Source organism: Chondrus crispus, genomic scaffold (genome assembly GCF_000350225.1).
Source record: "Chondrus crispus Stackhouse genomic scaffold, scaffold_88, whole genome shotgun sequence".
NCBI classification, from domain to species: domain Eukaryota; phylum Rhodophyta; class Florideophyceae; order Gigartinales; family Gigartinaceae; genus Chondrus; species Chondrus crispus.
In genome coordinates, this window is record NW_005178780.1 from 262813 (window position 1) to 284004 (window position 21192).

At 51.1% G+C, this 21192-nt stretch overlaps 8 protein-coding genes; 6 read left to right on the plus strand and 2 right to left on the minus strand.

The window, feature by feature from the left end:
- The first annotated feature begins 143 nt into the window (after positions 1–143).
- Positions 144–4438, plus strand: CHC_T00008422001 (magnesium chelatase subunit H). XM_005711588.1 is given in 2 exon segments: positions 144–4310; positions 4311–4438. 1 exon segment carries the CDS (start codon positions 144–146, stop codon positions 4308–4310), a length of 4167 nt encoding a protein of 1388 aa, XP_005711645.1. The 3' UTR covers positions 4311–4438.
- Positions 4439–5137: 699 nt separating this feature from the next.
- On the plus strand, positions 5138–7198 carry CHC_T00007865001 (hypothetical protein). Its single transcript, XM_005711589.1, has one exon. It carries the CDS (start codon positions 5138–5140, stop codon positions 7196–7198), a length of 2061 nt encoding a protein of 686 aa, XP_005711646.1.
- Positions 7199–7302: 104 nt separating this feature from the next.
- Positions 7303–8259, minus strand: CHC_T00009101001 (hypothetical protein). XM_005711590.1 is given in 2 exon segments: positions 7303–7368; positions 7369–8259. 1 exon segment carries the CDS (start codon positions 8257–8259, stop codon positions 7369–7371), a length of 891 nt encoding a protein of 296 aa, XP_005711647.1. The 3' UTR covers positions 7303–7368.
- A 2282-nt stretch (positions 8260–10541) lies between these two features.
- CHC_T00007866001 (hypothetical protein) lies at positions 10542–13705 on the plus strand. XM_005711591.1 is given in 2 exon segments: positions 10542–13406; positions 13407–13705. The coding sequence occupies 1 exon segment, from the start codon at positions 10542–10544 to the stop codon at positions 13404–13406; it is 2865 nt and encodes a 954-aa protein (XP_005711648.1). The 3' UTR covers positions 13407–13705.
- A 421-nt stretch (positions 13706–14126) lies between these two features.
- CHC_T00007867001 (hypothetical protein) lies at positions 14127–14566 on the plus strand. The gene is made up of 2 exons (XM_005711592.1): positions 14127–14291; positions 14429–14566. The coding sequence occupies exons 1-2, from the start codon at positions 14127–14129 to the stop codon at positions 14564–14566; spliced, it is 303 nt and encodes a 100-aa protein (XP_005711649.1).
- Positions 14567–15421: 855 nt separating this feature from the next.
- CHC_T00007868001 (hypothetical protein) lies at positions 15422–15742 on the plus strand. The gene has a single exon (XM_005711593.1). It carries the CDS (start codon positions 15422–15424, stop codon positions 15740–15742), a length of 321 nt encoding a protein of 106 aa, XP_005711650.1.
- A 380-nt stretch (positions 15743–16122) lies between these two features.
- On the minus strand, positions 16123–17868 carry CHC_T00010002001 (Aardvark, Armadillo repeat-containing protein). The gene has a single exon (XM_005711594.1). It carries the CDS (start codon positions 17866–17868, stop codon positions 16123–16125), a length of 1746 nt encoding a protein of 581 aa, XP_005711651.1.
- Positions 17869–18812: 944 nt separating this feature from the next.
- CHC_T00010123001 (Glycosyltransferase, family GT90) lies at positions 18813–21073 on the plus strand. Its single transcript, XM_005711595.1, has 3 exons — positions 18813–19049; positions 19178–20045; positions 20139–21073. The coding sequence occupies exons 1-3, from the start codon at positions 18813–18815 to the stop codon at positions 21071–21073; spliced, it is 2040 nt and encodes a 679-aa protein (XP_005711652.1).
- The last annotated feature ends 119 nt before the right edge of the window (positions 21074–21192 follow it).

Genomic DNA, 21192 nt, shown 5'->3' on the forward strand with positions numbered 1-21192 from the left:
GAGCGCTATCTCAGCACCGCCTTTATAAAAACCTCGAAGACAAAGCAGACGGCCCCCCCCCCCCCCCCCTCCCGCCCCCCAAACGCACCTCTTCTCATTGGCAACCCTCACAGTTTTTCCCCACTCCCACCCTTCCTTTCGCTATGGACTCCCTCGGCTTCATCCCCGGTGCAGGCAGCTCCGTCATCCCCCGAGTGCGCCCAGTGCTTTCCGATTCCTCGTTCGTCACACCCCTTTCCTCCTCCTCTACCGCCCGTTCGCGCCCGTCCACGGGCGCCGCCAACACCCGCGCAGTTGTCGGCGTCGGTGGCAATGGCCTTTTCACTCAGTCTAAGCCCTCGGACCGCAAGGTTATGCCCCCGCCGGAGGACACACGCAAGTGCGTCAAGATCGTCTACATCGTTCTGGAAAGCCAGTACCAGAGCTCCATGACGGCCGCCGCCAACAAGATTAACTCCGGTAACGCAAACATCTCCATGGAGGTTTCGGGCTACTTGCTCGAGGAGTTAAGAGACCCTGCCAATCTTCAGATGCTCAAAGAGGACTTGAAGGACGCCAATATTTTCATTGGCAGTTTGATCTTTGTCCAGGACTTGGCCGAGCTCGTTGTCGAAGCGGTCAAGCCTATGCGTGATAACCTCGACGCCTGTATTATTTTCCCTTCCATGCCAGATGTCATGCGACTCAACAAGCTCGGCTCCTTTTCCATGTCTCAGCTTGGTGGAAGCACCAGCGCCATCGGCAAATTCATGCGCAAGAAGAAGCAGGAGAACGGCGCCGCCTTCGAGGATAGCATGCTCAAGCTCTTGAGAACGCTTCCCAAGGTTCTCAAGTACCTTCCCAACGACAAGGCCCAAGACGCTCGCTCTTTTATGATGTCTTTCCAATATTGGCTTGGTGGCTCTACGGAGAACATCGAAAACTTCCTCCTCATGATTACGGACAAGTACGTGTCTGCTGCACCCATCCCGGCAAAGGTCGCTGATCCTGTTGTTTATCCAGACGTTGGGATTTGGCATCCAGTCGCTCCACGCATGTTTGAGGACCTCGAAGAATACATGCAGTGGTATGACAGCGAACATGCCCCACTTGCCAATCTTACCGACAAGTCTCCGACCGTCGGACTGGTTCTTGCAAGGACTCATATGATCACAGGCGATGACTGCCATTACGTTTCCCTAATTTCTGAACTCGAAGCGAATGGCGCACGTGTTATTCCCGTCTTTTCCAGCGGTCTTGACTACTCTTTACCCATGGAAAAGTTCTTCTTCCACAAGGGCACTGAGAATGCCAATATCGACGTCCTCGTATCGCTCACTGGGTTTGCACTTGTCGGTGGACCGGCTCGTCAGGATCACCCGAAGGCCATCGCTGCATTGAAGAAGCTTGACCGACCATACTTGTGCTCTCTCCCTCTCGTGTTTCAGACTACCGAGGAATGGAAGGAATCCGATCTCGGTCTTCACCCCGTCCAGGTTGCACTGCAGGTTTCGCTTCCAGAGCTTGACGGTGCCATTGAGCCTGTAATTTTTGCTGGAAGAGACGGCCAGACCGGCCGTTCAATTCCGCTTCAGGACCGCATCAACAACATTACTCGACGTGCACTCAAGTGGGGCGAACTTCGACGAAAGAAGACTGCCGAGAAAAAAATTGCCATCACGATCTTCTCCTTTCCCCCCGACAAGGGCAATATCGGCACAGCGGCGTACCTCGACGTCTTCGGCTCTACATGGAAGGTCATGCAGGGCTTGAGACAAGAAGGCTACACGGTTGATGATCTTCCGAGTTCGCCCGAAGCCCTCCTGGAGGAACTTCTGCACGACAAGGAGGCGCGCATTAGCTCCCCGGAATTGAACATTGCCTATCGCATGCCCATTGACGAATATACCTCAGTTTGTGAGTACCAAGAGGATTTGCACGAGAATTGGGGACCGCCTCCGGGTCATTTGAACACAGATGGACAAAACATGGTCATTTACGGCAAGCAGTACGGAAATGTGTTTATCGGTATCCAACCCAGTTTTGGATATGAGGGCGATCCGATGCGTCTTTTGTTTGCGAAGAGTGCGTCGCCACATCATGGGTTTGCTGCGTTCTACGCATACCTCGAAAAGATCTGGAAGGCTGATGCCGTTTTGCACTTCGGTACTCACGGTTCGCTTGAGTTCATGCCTGGAAAGCAAGTTGGTATGTCCGGTAGCTGTTACCCCGACAAGCTCATCAACTCGATTCCCAACGTGTATTACTATGCTGCGAACAATCCCTCCGAAGCAACTATCGCCAAGCGTCGTTCCTATGCAGGGACGATTTCGTACCTTACGCCTCCAGCTGAGAATGCCGGGCTGTACAAAGGTCTCAAGGAGCTCTCTGAATTGGTTGCTTCATACCAGGGACAGAAGGAAACTGGCCGTGCAGGTGGCATTGTGAACTCTATTGTTGAACTGGCGCGCCAGGTGAACATGGACAAGGATGTCCAGTTGCCCGAGGAAGACGCCAAAACGATGGACATGGAGACTCGTGACTTGCTTGTCGGCAAGATTTACAAGAAGCTCATCGAAATTGAGTCACGCCTGCTACCGTCTGGCCTTCACACCATTGGTAAGCCGCCGACAGCCCAGGAGGCTACCGCCACACTGGTTAGTATTGCCAGTTTGGATCGTCTTGATGCAAAGGCAGAGATTTCTGTCAAGTCACTCCCTAGAGTTATGGCGGAGTCTATTGGCCGCGACATTGACGAAGTGTACAAGAACTCCGACAACGGCTTTCTAGCTGACGTGGATCTTCTTCAGAAGATTACCGAGGGCAGTCGTGCTGCTGTGACCGCCCTGGTCCAGAACTCTGTCAACGGCGAAGGGCGCATCGAGGCTGTTGCTGCGTTCAACCTCGGAGCTCTCCTCGAAAAGGTGATGGGCGTTAAGACTCCCATGGGCGAGGCCTTGAAGGCGACAGGATTCCCTGACGTTGAGGACAAGGACATCGCGGGTATGATCGAATATCTCGAGTTTTGCTTACGACAAGTAGTTGCTGATAACGAAATGGGTGCGTTGATCAATGCCCTTGAGGGGCGGTTCATTCCACCCGGACCTGGAGGCGACCCTGTACGTAATCCGGATGTGCTACCCACCGGTAAGAACATCCACGCTCTGGACCCGCAGAGCCTTCCGACCATTGCCGCGATTGACTCGGGCAAGGTTGTTGTGGACAGACTCTTAGAACAGCAGAAGCAACAGGACGGATGTCTACCAGAGACAATCAGTGTGATGATGTGGGGGTCAGATTGCTTGAAGACTTCGGGAGAAAGTATCGCGGAGATCTACTGGCTCATTGGGGCTAGGCCGCTTCCTGATCCTCTCGGTCGAGTGAACAAGGTTGAACTCATCCCGTTGGAAGAACTTGGTCGGCCGCGTGTGGATGTCGTTGTGAATTGCTCAGGCGTGTTCCGTGATTTGTTCATCAACCAAATGGCCCTGATGGACAAAGCGATTAAGATGGCAGCGGAAGCTGATGAGGATGGTTCGATGAACTTTGTTCGCAAGCATGCCATCGAGCAGGCAGAGGAATTGGAGGTGAGTGTGCGAGAGGCTGCGACTCGAGTGTTCTCGAATGCTTCAGGCAGCTACTCAGCAAATGTGTCTCTTGCCATTGAGAATGGTGGATGGGAGGACGAGAACCAACTTCAAGACATGTACCTGTCTCGAAAGGGATTTGCCTTTAACGCGGACCGCCCAGGAGAGATGAAGGTGAGCCAGAAGATTTTCGAAAAGTCTCTTTCGACCGTGGATGTCACGTTCCAAAACCTTGACAGCGGTGAGATTTCATTGACTGATGTGTCTCACTACCTGGACTCTGACCCGACGAAGGTGGTGCAGAGATTACGCAAGGATGGAAAGAAACCCAAGGCGTTCATCGCAGATACGACCACTGCTAACGCGCAAGTAAGGTCGCTGTCTGCGACGATTCGACTAGACACAAGAACTAAGTTGGTAAACCCGAAATGGATTGAGGGCAACTTGGCATCAGGATACGAAGGTGCCCGGGAAATCGCGAAGCGTCTTCGTAACACGTACGGATTCGCGGCTACTTCTGGTGAAGTAGATAATTTTGTATTTCAAGATGCGAATGACACGTTCATTGCGGACGAGGAGATGCAAAAACGACTTCTGGACTTGAACCCCAACAGTTTCCGTGATATGGTAACGACTTTCCTGGAGGCTGCTGGGCGAGGATACTGGGAGGCATCAGATGACGATCTCGACCGACTTCGCGAGCTGTACAGTGATGTCGAAGACCGGATCGAGGGTGTGGAATAGTCTGGCTACAATGAGAGCACATTGTACCCGATATATATCGAATCCAGTATTGATTTGTGCGGTCGATGCGACCCCGTTCTACAGTATGTAGGTTTGTAGGTTTACACTAAATCTCAAGTTTTTTTGAACTGCAGTGATGATGTTGTCGTCGGGATGAAGTCCCGTCAATAACGGTGGAGCGAGAGAAGTGGTAATGGCATGGTGTCACTCGCGCACGGGACGGAGAAAGTAGCAATGCATGCAGTACAAGGGTACAGTAAATGAACGGCGGGGAGGGAGAAAAGTGACAAGCGCTTTGCGAGGGATGGACTGCGTTCAGGGGGAGACTTGGGGCCAGCCTTCTATTGTGCAGTCGTATTCAGACACGAAAATTCAGAATATTAAAAGTGTGATATAAATCACAAGACCTCATGATCCAAAGAATCCCGAGGCAAGTAGTGCACAGTAGGCAAAAAGAATGGGAATCGACTAGAATCACGTATGGTCTTATGCCCGGCAGCCCGCCAAGGAGCCAAAGAAGGGGCGAGTGGGTCGAAGGGAGGAAGCAGCCGCTGTGGTTGGGAGTTGCATTTCTTTTCGCTCCATTTTCCCATCTTTTCACGTGAAGGAACCAGAAATCTGCGCGCGTGTGCAGAGAGCACACCGCATCATAACGCCCATTGTTAAAAGCACTTCCATTTTTGGCTCCATCTGTTTCGTCCCTAAAATCCCCTTTCTCCGTCACAACGTCTCGCCCTCCCCACACATCCTCATCTTAGGCTGACATCCTCGCAATTCCCGCCCCCCTCCTCCCCCCTCCCACTTTCCCCACTCTCCCTGCATCCACCATGGATCCCTCGCACCCCCGCAGCCACCTCGAGTGCATCGGTACGGACCGCACGCGCTGCGGCTACTGCAAGAAGCAGTACACCTCGGCCAACTTTGGCGCGTGGGCCCACAACCTCGACGTCCGCGATTATCAGGACATGCTAGACGCCGGTTGGCGTCGCTCCGGCTCCTATCTCTACCGCCCGGACCTCGTCACCACGTGCTGTCCCTCGTACGTCATCCGTCTGGACGCCACCCGATTCATCCCATCCTCCACCCAGAAGCGCGTGCTCAAGCGCTTGCGTCGCCACGCCAATCACCCCAGCCCCCTCTCCCCTAGCTCCTCCTCGGTTTCCAACTCGTCCGCTCTGCGCATCCCGGATCCCCCGAAAACCTTGCATGCCCCGCTTATTGGGCCTTCCGCCCTCGATGGCGGCCGTGCCAAATTGGTACGCCTCTTGTCCGACGCCACGCACGCGGCGATTGATGCTGTCTTGTGTGATTCAAAGGATGCTACCCTCTTTCCGCCGAGAGCGCTTGTGGATTCTGTCAGATCAAAGGTCAAGGTCTACCCGCCACGAGCCTCCAGTAGCACCAACAAGAAGCGAAAACGAACTCCGCCGTCGTCTGCACAACCGGAGAGCCCGTCTCTCTCCGACCCTGATACCTTGCGACTGACGAGCAATGTCGCCCTCGTCATCGCTTCGGCAGAACGGATAGCGCAACCCCCCACGCATTCGACGGAGGAAGACGTTCAGAACAGGGCCCAGGCGCGACGGAAAGGGGGTGAGAGCAATCCTCAGATGAAAGCAACTAAGCGGGTGCAGATGCGTAGGCAGATGGAATTGGCCTCATGTCTCTGTCGCCATCTCGAAGCGGCCCTGCCTGAAAACCAACACGTCGACGTCACGGAGCCTGGCTTTCTAAATTTTTTTATATCCAACGACGAACAAGCTGGCGAAAGCACTACGTCCATGCATCACGGTGTCAGCGCTCAAAAGTGCATGGAAGTCCAGCCTGCCAAGCAGATGGGTCTTCCAGCCGGCTTGCAAATCCCGATACCACCAAGCGAGGCTCTGCTTCCACAGTTTCAAGACCCCATCACAGCCAAGACAATTCCACTCAGTCGCATCGGGTCAGATGCTTCCAGCGATAAAACAGTCGGGCCGCAAGATGTTCCTGGGCTCATGCAGACTGAAAGCTCGCAACTTTCCGACGGGTCGAGTGAAGCAAGAAGCGCCGGTTTGCCGCGCACTGATGCGATTTTACAGGAACTCTCTGAGGGGAAATCGTTCACAATGGAACTCGTACCCGCAGAGTATCGCCAAGAAGCGTACGAGATATTCCAAAAGTATCAGATGACGGTCCATCACGAGGACGCTGACCAGTGCACAGAGGAAACATACAAGAGATTTCTTGTCGACTCTCCGCTGACAAGAGTACGTCGAGCAAGTGATGCTGAGCGATTGTATGGTTCGTACCACATGCAATACCGGTTATGTGGCAGGCTTTTCGCCGTCGGCGTTGTCGACATTCTGCCGAAGTGTTTGAGCTCTGTTTATTTGTTCTATGACCCAGAGTTTGCAAAACTTTCCCCCGGGACGCTGTCTGCTGTGAAGGAAGTGGAGTGGGTTAGGAGGGCTTCAACAATTTTTCCAACTTTGCGATATTATTATATGGGATATTATATTCATTCTTGTTCGAAGATGAGGTATAAGGCGGCTTTCTCTCCGTCAGAGATGCTTTGTGAAGAAACAAAGAACTGGATTCCTGCTACTGATGCTCGAAGCTGTCTCGACTCTGCAACGGGGCGAGTTTTACGATTTGCGCCTGAGGGCATGCCGCCGGCTCCTCATGCAGAGGACTTTCGGATTGATGACGAAACTGGGCAGTTGACTGGGGACGCTATATTTCAGGTCAACTTAGAACGCGATGGCTACCGAATGTTGCCGTACCGCCTGCTTGATGGGATGCTACAAATGCAGTTGCCAAGACAACGAGAAGCCGTCTTGCAAAGACTGCGGACTTTTATTCGGCTTGTAGGAAAGGTGAATTACAAGAATTATGTCCACTTACTGTAGATAGCATATTCAAGAAAGCGACTGGCTTCCGCTTTTCGGGTATTTTTAAATCTTCCATAGAATTCAATATGCTTTCTTGTCAGAGACTTGCTTTGAGTGAGGCATTTGTGACAGTGGGTAATTTAAAGAAGGGTCCTAGATTAATTTGTTTCACAGGTGCAAACCCTTGCCTACGCTTCTTTCCGGCGAATGAAAAGCGCCGCGTACAAGATTATTAAGAAGGGTAAGACAAAGTAATAACCGCCCGCAAGAACCCCAATGAACCACTTTGGTAAAAACAACAGCCGATCGATGAGCGACAACTCCCTCTGCCTCGACTCCAGCATCTCCCCCATTTGCAGCGGACTCTCCAACGGTCCCTGTGCCGGCTTAGTCCCCGTCACTGTCAAGCCCATAATTAGCCCGTGTTGGCGCACGCCTTTGTACGCACTGGGACCAATATAAGATACCTCGAGGTTCGTGAACCCGGCTGCCGTGAACCACTTGATATACTCCGACTCCATGGGAAAGAGCATCCACAAGTCGCACCAAAAGCGCGAAAACCAATTGGTTGCCCGCACGGGCCCGATCATAGTCGCCACACCGCCAGGCTTCAACACGCGGTACGCCTCCTTGATGCCCCTCTGGGGCTCCGGCCAGTACTCGATCGAGCCTGCTGACGTGTAGCGGTCAAACTCCCCGCTCTGGAACGGCAAATTCTCGGCGTCACCTTCCACGAAAGTCACGCCCTTGAGACTCTCCTTTGCCTTTGCCTTGGCCATCTGGTGCGGGCTCTGATCAAGCAAGGTGATATTCTTGGTATCAATGTACTGTGCGACGCCCTCCGTACAGAAGCCCGTTCCACCACCGACGTCGACGGTTTTCAAGTCGCGGCCAGGGCACTCAAGCATAGCCTGGGTGAGCGAGCGGTCGCGCATCTCCTTGGTCCAATGGAAGGGGTTGACGATGGTATCGTACACGATGGAAAGGAAACGGTAAAACCAGAAAGCCTCGCGCTTGTGCTGGATGAGACCCCGGCCGCGGCGCTCGGGCTCGTCCGGTTTGCCCGTGGCAGCGGTCATGCGGGCACGGCGGACAGAGCTTGGGAGAGAACGGTGCACGATAGGGGTGGGGGCGGCGAAACGCGGCGTGAGGGAGGAGCTGGTGGAGGAGAGAGGGACCGTGGACAACGGGGTGACAAAAGCGGCGGAGGGCATGGTGGTGGAGGGGGGTGGCGGGACGACTTGGGGTCGAGGGTGGAGGCGCCGGGAGTCGTTGCCGCGAGTCGTTGCCGCGAGTGTGGGATGAGCGTAGAAGAAAGTTTGGTGAGGTCAGGGAAGAGGAGGAGAGTGAAGACAGGACGGATGAGGAGAGTGAGGAGGCGGAGATTGGGACACCATTGTCGGTGAGCGGGGAGTGAAGCGGCTGGATGTGACCGGTGTGGGCGGTGTGGGGTCAGAAAGTGCATGCGAAAGGCAGTGCGAGCCATTCGTTTACATGCCTGCCGTTGCTTGCCACCAATGGCTGAATGCGATGGCGCTTTAGATCCCAAACCCTGTACCAGTGGTTAGTACACAGGGGTCGTACAGTGATTGGATGATAGCTGTTCTGCTGCCTGCCACAGTACGACTGCTTCTTGAAACCTTCGGATGTTTTTCAAAATAATTCAAACATTGGTTTGGTCATGCAGACGACCTGCGTGTCAAATGAACACCTGAACTCGTGACTCGTGAGGGCTGTAGAGCAATGCCGTCGACAAGCGTTGATGATGTGTTTGTGAGCAGGCTGGAGGTGTGAGGACTTGTTCGAGGTCAAGAGCAACCTACTCACACGACAAAAAATGCCCCTGAGTACTGTCAGGCTTTGCAGACTTGCTCAACAGAGTCGACATATGGAGAGGATTTCAGCCCATCCCTCCCGCTGAACTTGTCATAAATTGCCGTCATAAATTGCACGCCCGAAAAAAACCACAGGCTGCCCCATTCCTCACCGGCATGCTTCAGTATCAATACCAATAGCATCCAATACTGTGCAAGGACGCGCAGCCGTAGACAAAAGCGAGCCAGCCCTTTCCTTGCCGCTCTAACACACCCCTCCGCTCTCCCCCGGAGGCGTTGAACGAGGTAGTGAAGAAAAAAAGATGCCGATTATTGCACACGCCACCATCCGCACTCTTGCCCTCTTGAATGGTCCGAACCTGGCACGCTCCCCTCATATGGGCGACAATGCGACACGTGTAAGGGAAATGTGGGAGGCAGATGCAGCGCAACCAATGAAATTGCAGCGCCAGGTACCCGAAATTCGGGAGGGATTCCGCTGGCGGAGGCGTAAGCATTTTAAGGCGCTTTCTCCCAGTGGCGTGGACGCATCCGACGCCACTTTTCACCGTAGAAAAAGGAGGGCGCGACATGGTGGAGGTGGTATCGATTGAGGTTCATGCGGGCTTGGAAGCAAGCGGGGAAGCTGCGGTGGGAAGCACCGTTATTTTATATGAGAACAGTATTGTACCACGAAGATGGTAGAGTGGAGTATTCGTGTACGTCGCAGTTTAGATTGCTTGCATCGAACATGAGTGAAGATGTGTACCCATGCGCGTCAGAGGCTTCCTCACAACTTGAAGGCCGGCGTTTTGGTGAACGAAGCGAGATGTGTGTGGCCAAAGAGCACAGCGGGCAAAACGGGCATCCTGGGGGCGGGGGCCAATGTCGCCGTGAGGGCGTACTGCAGCCGGCGGTGCGTGGAATGGCGCGAAACGCTCGGGGGGCCTTACGGGCAGAAGAGCTGAGGGTGGGGGCATCTCGGCCCCGAGCGGACCGATGCTGGACCAATTTTGATGGCTTGTTAGAAGGCAGCCGCTTGGCGCCGCCACGTGGCGACCCGATCGGGGGAGAAGAGATCGCCGAGCGGGCCGCCGTACCGCCCGTTACACGGGTGCAGCGTGGGAGGAATGGGCCGGCGGCGACGGGTGCTGGAAGCTGGAACGGAAGAATGAATTTCCGCTGGGGGGGGTGCTTGAGTGGGCGTGAAAAGAGGATAAATTTTGCGCTTTCGTTTCAAAGTCATCGCAGAGGAGCGAGGGCGCAAAACGAGGCGGGGACCGACCTTGAGATCCTGCTCCGCATGCCCTGTTAGACCGGCCGAGTGCCTTCCATTCGAGCTGCCCGTGGAATGCGCCCTATCTACAGCTTTTAACTCCCCTCTCTGCCCAAGGCCCCCCACCCCCCCCCTCACCCCGTTTTCATCTTCACCCTCCCCCCTCGCTCCTCACACCGTGCACGCTTCTACCTCGTCCCACTTCCCACTGCCCCTTCCGTCCAGTACCCGTCGTGGTGCCCCTACGAGTGAGCGAGCGGCACCCGAGCAGATGGCGTTGTCCCGCTCGGCGTCCCGCTTCTCCGCTCTCCCCATCTCACTTTTCGCCCCTCCCGCAAGCGTATATGATGCCGCATGTCATGCCCTGGCAATCTCCACTCGACACGAAGTACGACGCCTCCTCGCCACACCCCCTGTTCCCGTTTTTCACACCGCCCGCCTAGCCTTTCCGGATGCCCACGCAGTCGCCCTCTGCGTCGCCTTACTCGCGAGCCATGGCGCCAACTCCACGTTAGTCCACCGTTTTCTAACTACTTGGACAACTGCGTATAGTCTTCCCTATCCCCTCCCCTTTCCCAACGACCAAACCCCCACCCCGAAACGCCCGCGCTCCCGATGGCTCTCACTCGACTTTTCCAGCAACCGCTCTCTTTCTCCGCGTGGAGCGTCCGCCATCCTCGCCGCTTGTCTTTTGCTTCCAGCTGGCACCCCCGTTGAACTCAGTATCCATGACTGTCCCAAACTCTCTTCCCTAACGCTTACCCCTTGGCTCCCGCTTCTATCGTCGGCGCGCTCATGTGCCACTTTGGTCGGACTCAGACTTGACTCGTGTCCTTTGCGAATGTTGCCATTAGACACACTCCGCCAGCTTCCCGACATACGCTGGATATCCCTTCGCTACACCGGCTTTTCTAATCTATGGCGATGTGCAGAGGTCTTCGCCGGCCTCCGAAAACTAACTGCCGCTCTCGTTAGCGGCACCGAGAGCCGCGGACATGATCAGAGGCAGCTCGATGACATGAGGGAATTTTGCAGGAAGGCAATGCATGCAATTGGTTTCGATGCCGGCAATGTTGCCTCCCATGCCTTGACAAGCATTTCTACAGCTCTCGATAGACGGCGGGAGGCTTCTATTGAGGACATTCCCTTCTCGTATATCGCTCCCCCGACAAATCATCCTGCGAAAGCTGCATTGCTCGTCTCGCAGCAGGAAAGTGTTTTGTCTGGCTATGGCAGACGTCAACGCATGGCTCGCGCACAGACGGTTCAGGCGGAAGCCAGTCTCAGCGGCGAACATGACTTGCTCAATGCCTCGCATATGGCTGCAATGCGCGAGCAGGGACCGTCTGGCGCGAGAAGCCTGTATGCCCCAGTTGTGCGAAAGCCTTTCTTTTGGGACTTTATGGTTGTGAAGGCACGCGAGTCTCTCAAACTTCTCGATGGTATTAGAATCACGCCTCAGAAACGCGACGAAGCCAAGAGAACAGTCATGCACAACTTCGAGGGGTTTAATGAAGCTGGAGAAGTACCTGCCAATACGCCTATCACTGGTCTTCTTCGATTGCGTGAAGAGGGCTTGTCGAAATCCAGCAGTCTGTGTCGCAAGGTCTCTGTGCCGTCTGCTGCAATGCGAAAGAAGAAAAGGCGCCGCACGACGGAACTTTCCCCCAAGGTTGTAGACATAATGGCCACTGTACATGCCGCAGGTTTTCCGACCACTTCTGTCCCCGCAACAGTTTGTCCTTCTACGAATGCCAACATTCATCTCGGCGCAGCTAAAGCGACAGCCGACCGCAGAATCCTCATCCCACAGTCATCCACATTCACCGGGACCCCGGAATCTTCAGGCATGGACGGCTCATCTTCCCCAGATTCAGACAAGAGTAGTTCCCAGAGTCGCGTCGCATCTTGGTACCATGCAGCAGAAAGTGACTTTCGCAGCCGGTGTAAATTTCTGAGGGCCGGTTGTCGGGGCTATAGTGAGGGTGACTTTGAGGCATCTGTATCCGCAGCTTTGCTTAAGAGGCCTGGGGCCCCTCGCATCCAGTACTTGGATCAATGGCAAGATCGACCGCGTCAATTTGAATACAATCCCGCAAGGCCATCAGAGCTGGTGTACGGGACGGAAGACGGTTATGTTGTGCTCATTGATCAGGAAACGGGAGAGGTGAAAGGCTCGTGTCTGAGTGGCGGTGGGCGAGGCAGTCGTCGGGCAGGTCAGGTCATTCCGCAGTCATCTGACTTGAACTTGCTGTCGTCCTTATATCGACCTGATGCTTCTCTGTGCCTTGGGACACGTAAGGCTGCCGTATACGGCCTATCGTGGCTAAACAACTCAAGCGATATGTTGCTGTCAGGAAGTAACGACGGGGCCATTCATGTGTACAACGTGCACTGGATGCGAAGTGGAGAAAGAGGCGGCTGTGTGTACGCGTGCGATACCTTTTCTCAAATTACATCACTTCACGTAGCCTGCGATGACGTTAAGTTCGCCGTTAGCGGGTACCAAAAACATGTGGGCATTTTTGACCTGGGTACGGGGCGACAGACTGAAATGATGAGAGAGTGCCACAAGCAACCAATTAACGTCATCAGGTTTGCACATAGCAATCCTAATATCCTGGTGACAGCTAGCTTCGACGAACACGTCAAGAAGTGGGACTTGCGAGAATCGTGCGTGGGGGGAGCGCGGCGTCCACTTTTCCAGATCCGAAGTGGAACAGACAACGTTACGGCTTGTTTTTCTCCTGACGATTCCCGACTGTTGGTATCTGCGGTGGATAATGATGTCAGACAGTATCACGCGGATGATGGGCGCCTTGAGCTCGAATTTAACATTCCCAAAAGCGGTGCAAATGTCAACTACACGCGGTCCTACTACATGAACGATCGTGACTACATCATAACGGGCTCGTCGATGGAGAATGTAGTGCGTGTATATAATGCTAAGACCGGGTCCTTTTTCAGAGAGATTGACATGGATGATAGAGAGACGGTAGGGACGACGAAGCGTCGCTTGTGTGTACAAACGCTGAGGGCGAACCCGGGAAGAAAGTTCAACTTCTCTGCACTGCTTGCCGCAAACCCTGGCACAGTTCAAGGAGTGATTGCGTGCGCTGATCTTCATCGGAGGTAGGAAAGCAAATTATTTTCATCGCGTCCGTGTTTTGCTGTGACTCTAGGCGGTACGGAAATCGTCGCACGTGCCGCTACAAATTTGGAATGTGGACATCTGTGGTCTTTCAGGAAAAACAACTGGCTCATCAAGTTGTTAGATATCCTCCGAATTCTCCGTCCTCAACGTATCGCCGTTTTCTGCTATGGCGCTTTAGCGAATCGGTCGTATTGGTGACGGTGCACTAAATTGTAAAGTAGTAGTGCATCCTCCCCCTGTAACAAATTTTTGATAAATTTTAACATGTTTGATCAGGTTGACACCACTTCGGTCCTCTAGCTAGTGCTCCATCGGATCGCTGCAATGGTCCTCACGCTCTGTCCTCCGGTATATATACCATACGGTATCCATCACTGCAGGTTTGCAGGACACTTCTCGGTAGCTAAATTTTTCCGCTGCGCCGGAGGAACTTCTCACACCTGCAGAGATGGGCTTGCAGTCTTTGTTTGTTGTCAACAAAGCAGGAAGTCTAATATTCTATCGCAAGCTCAGCGAGAGCGCTCCTCAGCTGACTCAAAACGACTATTTGCATCTTGCATCAACATTCCACGGGTACGCAAACCACGCAAGTCGTCCTTGACGACTTTTTCTGTTTCACTCATGCTCATTTCTGCAATTCACGTGTGAGCAAACAAAACTAACAGAGCCATCCTCTTAATTTGGGTTGTACTTCACCATAGAATGCAACTACTAGTTCAGCAGCTCTCTCCAGAGCCTTCTGATCATGGGTTCGGCATTGTTACAATGCAGACAGCCTCTTATATCCTCCAAGCGTATCGGCCAGAGACTGGTGTGCAGTTTTTCGTGACGGCGGACTTGAAGACTGAAAATTTGGCGTCCTTTTTGGTACGTGCAAGAACTTTTTTCTAGAATCAGGTTTCATTCGGGTTGTGTCATGATTTTCAACGACGTCAAATTCAGCTCCTTAATACCGATACTAACTAGTCAATCTTGTATCGCTCCCTGTCCCATATCGTTCATAGAGAGACGTCTATGTACTTTACGCCGACTACGTCATGAAGAACCCGTTCTACGAACTCGACATGCCGATCAAGGTAGATCGATGGGAGACGCATCTTCGGAATCTCGTGGAAAAGTACCGCATCAGACAAACGCTCTAATGAACTACTTCAGTACTCTTGTCAAGGTCGGCCCACGAAATTCCTCGCAACCATTTGCTGTATTTCAAAACATGATGTACCCTGCACCTAAAATGGGCAACTCGATGTCCGGTTAATCTATGTTGGCATCTTCGTTGCTTCTATTGCAGTACCCTTGGTACAGTACATGTTTCCAGGATAGAGGCACCTCTCGTTCGGCAGAACGCATCATACCGCATATATGCATCCCAACTCGAACCAGTGGCGGTTCCGCTGAACGAGGGCTGTGTCGTTGTGCATGATGACGTGGATGGCGCCGAAGACTTGCTGGATGAATTCGATCTTTGTACCAGCACACGTGGCACAGTATTGAAATTTCAATATGTTTTGTGTGTTTCAAAACGACGAGATGCTCAGGCGACTCGTTCCCGGCAGCGGCAGTCGCCTTCACCGTCGGCATCGGGACAATAATTCTTCCGCACTATTGCTCCTATCATCGCCACGCATTTCATTGTCTCTGAGCATTGAAACATGGTCAGAAGACCGTTGATTCGGTTCCGGTACGCAATTGAGAAAGCAGCGAGAGCTGGCGTGAAGTATGAAGCTCCAGCGGCAGGTTGGTACAGCACCCCATCTGTTCAAAGCGCCCGCGATCATAGCAGAGAATGAGGATTTCTTGACTGACGCTGATTTGATTGCTAATCTCGATTGACCATTTCTGTTTTCTCAGCACCAAAGCCACCTGCCCCGCCCGTGCCCCAGAAAAGGTCGTCACTAGGCCTCCCTGGTCGTTCGTCGCAGAGAATAGAGAAGCCCATCCCACGAGCGTCGATCACGGAAGATGAAATGGAGGCGATAATGGTAAATTCACACCTTATGACGTTTCAAAGTCCATCTGGAAAGCATTTATGCCGCAAGCTGTTCCCTGCGTTGCAAAAGTTCAATTATGCTCATTCTGACCGGTTTGCCGTTCCGTATGCAATCTATACAGCTTGGTGGTGCTCTTTGATACGTGAGTCCTTTTATCTGCTACTCTTCTTTTGCTTAGACCGTGCAAATCGTAGTATGCTCTACGCAACTTGGAGGCACATGGTTAACTTTTTTGTGATGGCAATAAAACCCTGTTTTCGTTGCCAAACTTGTCACAGTTGTCCGCGTTTTCATCACGGCCCCATTGATGTCCGGCACAATCAGTGACTAGTCTACCACCTTCTCTACCTCTATGATCATTGCATGGCTCTGGCATCGCAGGGGTCTGGCATCGCAGGGGTCTCCCTAGAAAGTTGAATCATTGGTGGATTTCTCTAATATCCTTTACCATGTGAAGGAGGTGCGTCTCAAGACGGGGAGAAACTCTTTTTTCCTTGCGAAGCAACCTCTATGCAGTTCAGCATAAATGCTGACCCGCACAAAATGCGTTGTGACGTGAGCTTGGCCTTTTCGGAGACCAACAAGCGTGAGATCCACGGCTCGATAAAGTGCGAATATATGCCCTCCCATACTGTTCGAACGCAGACAGAATGTTAATGTGCTTGTTCAATGGAGTCCGACTGCAACCCAGTCCATTTTCTCCAAAATCAGCTATCCCTAGCATTTCGACGGAAACTGCTTGTATGAAAGAGGTTTCGGAGACCTCGTCTGTGGTTGTTTGAAGGGGCCTGGTGTTCAGTGACTGCCGCCCTCGTCTCTCCACTACCAGTAACGTCATATCCATTCAACCGATCCAGCAGAGTTCCGGCCTGCAACTGCACGCCACGATGCTTCGTGTGTAGATTTACAGCTTTCTCCGCTAGGCGATGTACATCAGCATGCTCAAGTCGCTCAAGGTTTGCAGTGCTGAAAGACATATTTAGAAGCATTGCACACGCTTGCTCCTGTACAGAGGCGTTGTCCGGATATCCCATCATCGCAAAAACTGCAGTATTCACCCCACCATTCTCTGCCTGAAGTCTTCTATTGAGCTCGCATCCATCTGCGAGATTGCGTAGAACACGACAGCCATGTTCTTGTATCCCGGCGTTTAACCGATGTTGCTCAATTGCGGTAATAATCGCAGATATTCCTCCACATCGTCCAACGATAGCCTTGCTTTCTTCAGACCCGAATGTTGCGTTTCCGATTGCAAGCAGTGCATTTTCAAGAACGACCGATGAATCATTCGTTCGTCTTAGTGCGTTGATTATAGCTTCAATTCCTTGAAGTTCACGTATCCTATCCCTGTTTTCTGAAAGAAAGCATAAATATCGGAGAGCTGTACATGCTTTATCAGCTATTTTCTCGCTTTTCTGAAATTTATCCATTGCGGCACATATGCATGCAACTCCCCCACTGAGGCCTATTTCAAGTTGTGCCTCAGAACTTCCAACAGCTATGTTTCTGATGATGGAAATACAGTCATCGTTAACTGTCGAAGACTCTGTGTAGGTTTGCATAAGCTTCACCAAGGTCGATACACCGCCTGCCTCAACAATTCGAAGACGATTTTCCTCATTCCTGCTTGATAAGTTAGCCAACGCTACACAAGACTGATGCACAACTTCGCGATCGTCATTGTATGCCCCTATCGTAGCGAGAAGCGTTTTCGCAGCATCGTTCTCTCCAGCAACTTTCTGGTTGTCTTCAGACTGATAGCACAAGTTGCGAAGAGCCAGAGACCCCCTAGCTTGCATAGCCTGAAAATCCCTGTGATCCTTCATCCCCTTTGCAATAGCTGCTACGCCACCGAGATTTCCTACTGCCTCCTTGATAATCTGGTTACCAAACGCAAGATTTGACAGAACCAAGGCGCCATGAGATAGAGTCCGTGGATAGTCACCATTTGCAGCCATCGCTTTAACAACAGCCTCAATTCCAGACGCCTTGAAGATCGTAGTTCTATTTTCCTCGGTTTGGGTAAGATTGCGCAATGTTTTCAAAGCAGATACAAGAGCGTCGTCTGTTCCACCTTCTGCCTGAGTTGCAATGGCCATAATGATGCTATCAATTGCTCCTACTTTGACAAGCTCTATGACGGTTGAAGTATCATACAGAGTCAGAGCTCCTAGCGCCCCACACCCATATTCCACAACATCGCTCTCAGCACAATGCTTTTTCACTCCAATAACAATCGAGCGCAGTCCACCTGAACCTCTGAATATTTCAACTGTGATGGACTCTGAAGAAGCAAACGCCTTCAGCGAATTCTTCGAAAAGGCTAGAGATGATTCATGCTTCTTCGTGGGTTGCTTGCCTGTTTCCACAGCTTCCAGAAATAAAGAGACCATTTTTCTTGCTTCGGTGACAAGGCTTTGTTTCTGTGCCTGTTGCTCAGATTGTGTGTCCATATCAAGTACAAATTGGCGATAAGGGTGCTGTTGCAGGACCTGCTCTACTTTTAAACTTACACAGCTTGTCGCTTGCCAGCTATAATCCCGAGGAATGCTTTTCACTGAGGTATTGAGGCTTCCACTAGATCGTAGATACTTCCAGCCTATCTCTGAGTTTCAAACTTGATCTGCAAGCAAAAGCCTGTGCGGGGTTTATTTAAATATTCTTAGTATGAGAAAGGTACAAATCGGGTTGTGGACTTTTCAAGAACAATGATTAGGAAAAAAACTAACACTGCATTAGTCCAGCCCACCAGTGACTTGTTTTACTAATACTGCAAGTGTCCAGCCCAACCTAGGACGTGTTTGACTGAATACTTCGGATGAAAGCGAGCTTGGAAGCAACATTCAGTCAAAAGCGCTGTCAGAAAGAAACAATAGAAAAAAAAAATAGAAGTGCATGAGCAGACCAACCTTATTGTTCCTTCTGACGAAAGGTAGTTATTTTTTATTCATCGCGAATTGTAAGTATATTGTTTGTGATGTTTGACTGCGGTAATCCTTTCCCACATTTGTTATGCAATTTTAAAATCTCTGCTTCGACGTGCATTCGCGTTGTGTTTCCAATACTGGGCTCATGGACGAAAATGAGGACAATGCAGGCCTTCAAAAAACCAGAGACTGCCTTCATCGACTTTTTCCTGAGATGCGGAGGGAGCAATCAACAACTTCCTTCCTGCGGAAACAAATGTAAGAATCAAATGGCATGAGACCTTTGCTATTCTTTCCCATTTTAATGTAATATAACTATGGCGAAACGGCGCTTAATCAAGAGCCATCATTTAATTTGATAGTTCTAATTGATTCAAGTAGCTCAAGTGTCTCAAGCTTCAAGTTCAGCCGAACTAACTGTTCCCACTCATTCACGATCTTTTACAGCAGAAGAGAAAGCCGAAACTGCCATGGGAAGCGGAAAAACGGCAGGTCGTGTCTCAGCAAGATCATCTGCTCGTTCGGGCTGTCGCTGTCCTTTTGGGGGCTGTGTCTGTGGTTCACGACGTTCATCGACAGCTTTAGAAGATCGAAATCACTTCTCCAGTATCAAGAAAACCAGAAATCAGAAAACCCTATCCAATGCGCGGACTAGCGAAAACGTAATTGTAAGAACACTACGGAGTGCCCAAGGAGGTATGGGAATTGTAAGCTTCAAAGATTTAAGACTCTACCCATTCGGCAACGAGTAGTAGCAATAATAGTACTGATCATACGTGAAACGCTAGCAAATACTTACATCGCATTGACTCTGCAATAACCTTCACATTATCAGATCTTGTTCACTATTTTCGTATGCTTGTACATCACAGATTTCTACAATTTGTCATCTGCAAGATCAGAAGATGAAGGCAGCTTCTCAGAGACGGACGCAGGTCGAGTTGAACAGCCACCCGTCAGTTTCTTAGCAGCAAATAGTGAGAAAAAGGCCACAGTTATGTATCTCCCGGGGGCAGTCATGAGTGAAAGAAAAAGTTTTGAAAATGACCCATCAGAGAGCATGCAGCGAGATCCAAATACCTTACCCGGTGCTATTGGATCTACTGGTGCCTTTGACAACCACGAACTTTCGCCAAGCAGCAAGGAAAAGTCGGCATCTGAGACCTCAAAGACCAATGACAACCCATCCAAGAATGAAAAACCGGCAAACGACAAGAACAAGAAAACAAAACAAAAAACTTATTCTTCCCACAAACCGAAATCGCCATCGCGTGAAACTAAACTTCAACCTGCGAAGTCTAAGGTAGATGCTCCTAGAAGTGGTGGTGTATCCTCACGGTTCACTGCGCACAAACAGACTGACAAGCTCATTTCAAAAGCGACAGATTCTATTTCAGAGACAGAGAATGAAGTCTCTCGTGAAGAAGTGGGGAAAAACAATGATGATGGTCCAATCACCACAGGAAGTCATCCGATGAATCGGAACATGGAAGAGCTTCAGGTTGCTGGGGGCACAGGACCTCTCGGCGAAAGGGCTGTTCGCAGTGCATACGAGAAACTAATCAAAGCATACTTGGCACCGTTCGCGGGTGGAATCAAGCGCCAGTCGTTCTTCGAAATTTTGCGACGAAGGACATATGCCTTGGCTCCTCCTGGGGCAAACAAGGGTATTCAAACGATCTTGTTTCAAATCATCAAAAAACGTAAGCCATAAGAGCGCTTTGATTAAGAGATGTCATCTGCGTGACGATGTGTTTCTAACTGTGTAAGAATTTTTTCTATTCTAAACTACATAGATGTCTACTACCTGGATCCGTATGATGTGGCCCAAAACTCGAAGCCATTCTATAAGACAAGACTGAAAGAACTCATTTGGTTGCTGAGTGAAATTGCAAAGCAGGGCAACGTCCCTGATACCGAGTTTCTTCTTGCTATTCACGACTGCGTTCAGACAGTAAGCAGAAAGCATACATACAGAGGCCCTGTTTATACGGAAAGCAACCCTACATTCACTATTGTGTCGTGTAATTTTTCGGATAACATTCCTTTTCCAATGTGGGAAGGGGACAAAGTCAGAGGTGGGTTGAGGACTTGGGATGACAAAATAGAAAAATACAAAGCAGCTGACACAACGCCATGGAAAAAGAAAATTAGTCAAGCTGTCTTCAGAGGTGGAAATCGACCTAGCATGTTCTTCCAGAAGAAGAAGGATGCCGACGATCACTGCGACGAGTTTGGACGGTCAAGGCTCCGTTTCCTCGGAACGAAGCATCCAGAATTGTTTGATGTTGGTGTGGGTGGTTCCTGTGGAGGGAAAACACATTATCTGTCACGATTGTCAGAGGAAGGGCATCACAAGTACAAGTATATTCTGTATGCTGAAGGTAACTGTTTTTGGGCAGATCGTCTCAACAAGCAGATCTTTGGACCATCAGCAGTACTCAAACAAGAGACTCCGTGTGGACAATTCTGGGAACCACTGCTCAAGCCGATGACGCATTACATTCCGACAGATTTCTTTTTCTCTGACACTGTAGAAAAATTGAGCTGGGCTCGGGAACATGATGATGAAGTCCAGAATATAGTCAAGAACGCGAATAATTTTGCCGGAAGCTTTCTGAGCTTCAAGGGTATCAAGACTTACGTAGAAGTACTGCTAACCGAGTACACTAAACTCTTGGAACGGTCAGAGATACGGCCAGAGAAAGGGAGTGTGGATGTGACCGTATAAAACAAGAATCGTTAAAGGCTTTGCAAAACATATTATTCTCAGAAAACATCAAGGGGAAGGCTAAAAGAAGCACAGAAGTGACGCCAGTTTTGATAGAGAACAAAGCGTGTGATTCATCT

Coding starts and splice junctions, on each gene's coding strand:
- CHC_T00007866001 (XM_005711591.1), top strand. CDS start 10,542: ATGGCGTTGTCCCGCTCGGCGTCCCGCTTCTCCGCTCTCCCCATCTCA.
- CHC_T00008422001 (XM_005711588.1), top strand. CDS start 144: ATGGACTCCCTCGGCTTCATCCCCGGTGCAGGCAGCTCCGTCATCCCC.
- CHC_T00010002001 (XM_005711594.1), bottom strand. CDS start 17,868: ATGGACACACAATCTGAGCAACAGGCACAGAAACAAAGCCTTGTCACC.
- CHC_T00007868001 (XM_005711593.1), top strand. CDS start 15,422: ATGACGTTTCAAAGTCCATCTGGAAAGCATTTATGCCGCAAGCTGTTC.
- CHC_T00009101001 (XM_005711590.1), bottom strand. CDS start 8,259: ATGACCGCTGCCACGGGCAAACCGGACGAGCCCGAGCGCCGCGGCCGG.
- CHC_T00007865001 (XM_005711589.1), top strand. CDS start 5,138: ATGGATCCCTCGCACCCCCGCAGCCACCTCGAGTGCATCGGTACGGAC.
- CHC_T00007867001 (XM_005711592.1), top strand. CDS start 14,127: ATGCAACTACTAGTTCAGCAGCTCTCTCCAGAGCCTTCTGATCATGGG. Junction 14,292..14,428: donor AAAATTTGGCGTCCTTTTTG/GTACGTGCAAGA, acceptor TATCGTTCATAG/AGAGACGTCTATGTACTTTA.
- CHC_T00010123001 (XM_005711595.1), top strand. CDS start 18,813: ATGGGAAGCGGAAAAACGGCAGGTCGTGTCTCAGCAAGATCATCTGCT. Junction 19,050..19,177: donor CCCAAGGAGGTATGGGAATT/GTAAGCTTCAAA, acceptor TCACATTATCAG/ATCTTGTTCACTATTTTCGT. Junction 20,046..20,138: donor GTTTCAAATCATCAAAAAAC/GTAAGCCATAAG, acceptor TAAACTACATAG/ATGTCTACTACCTGGATCCG.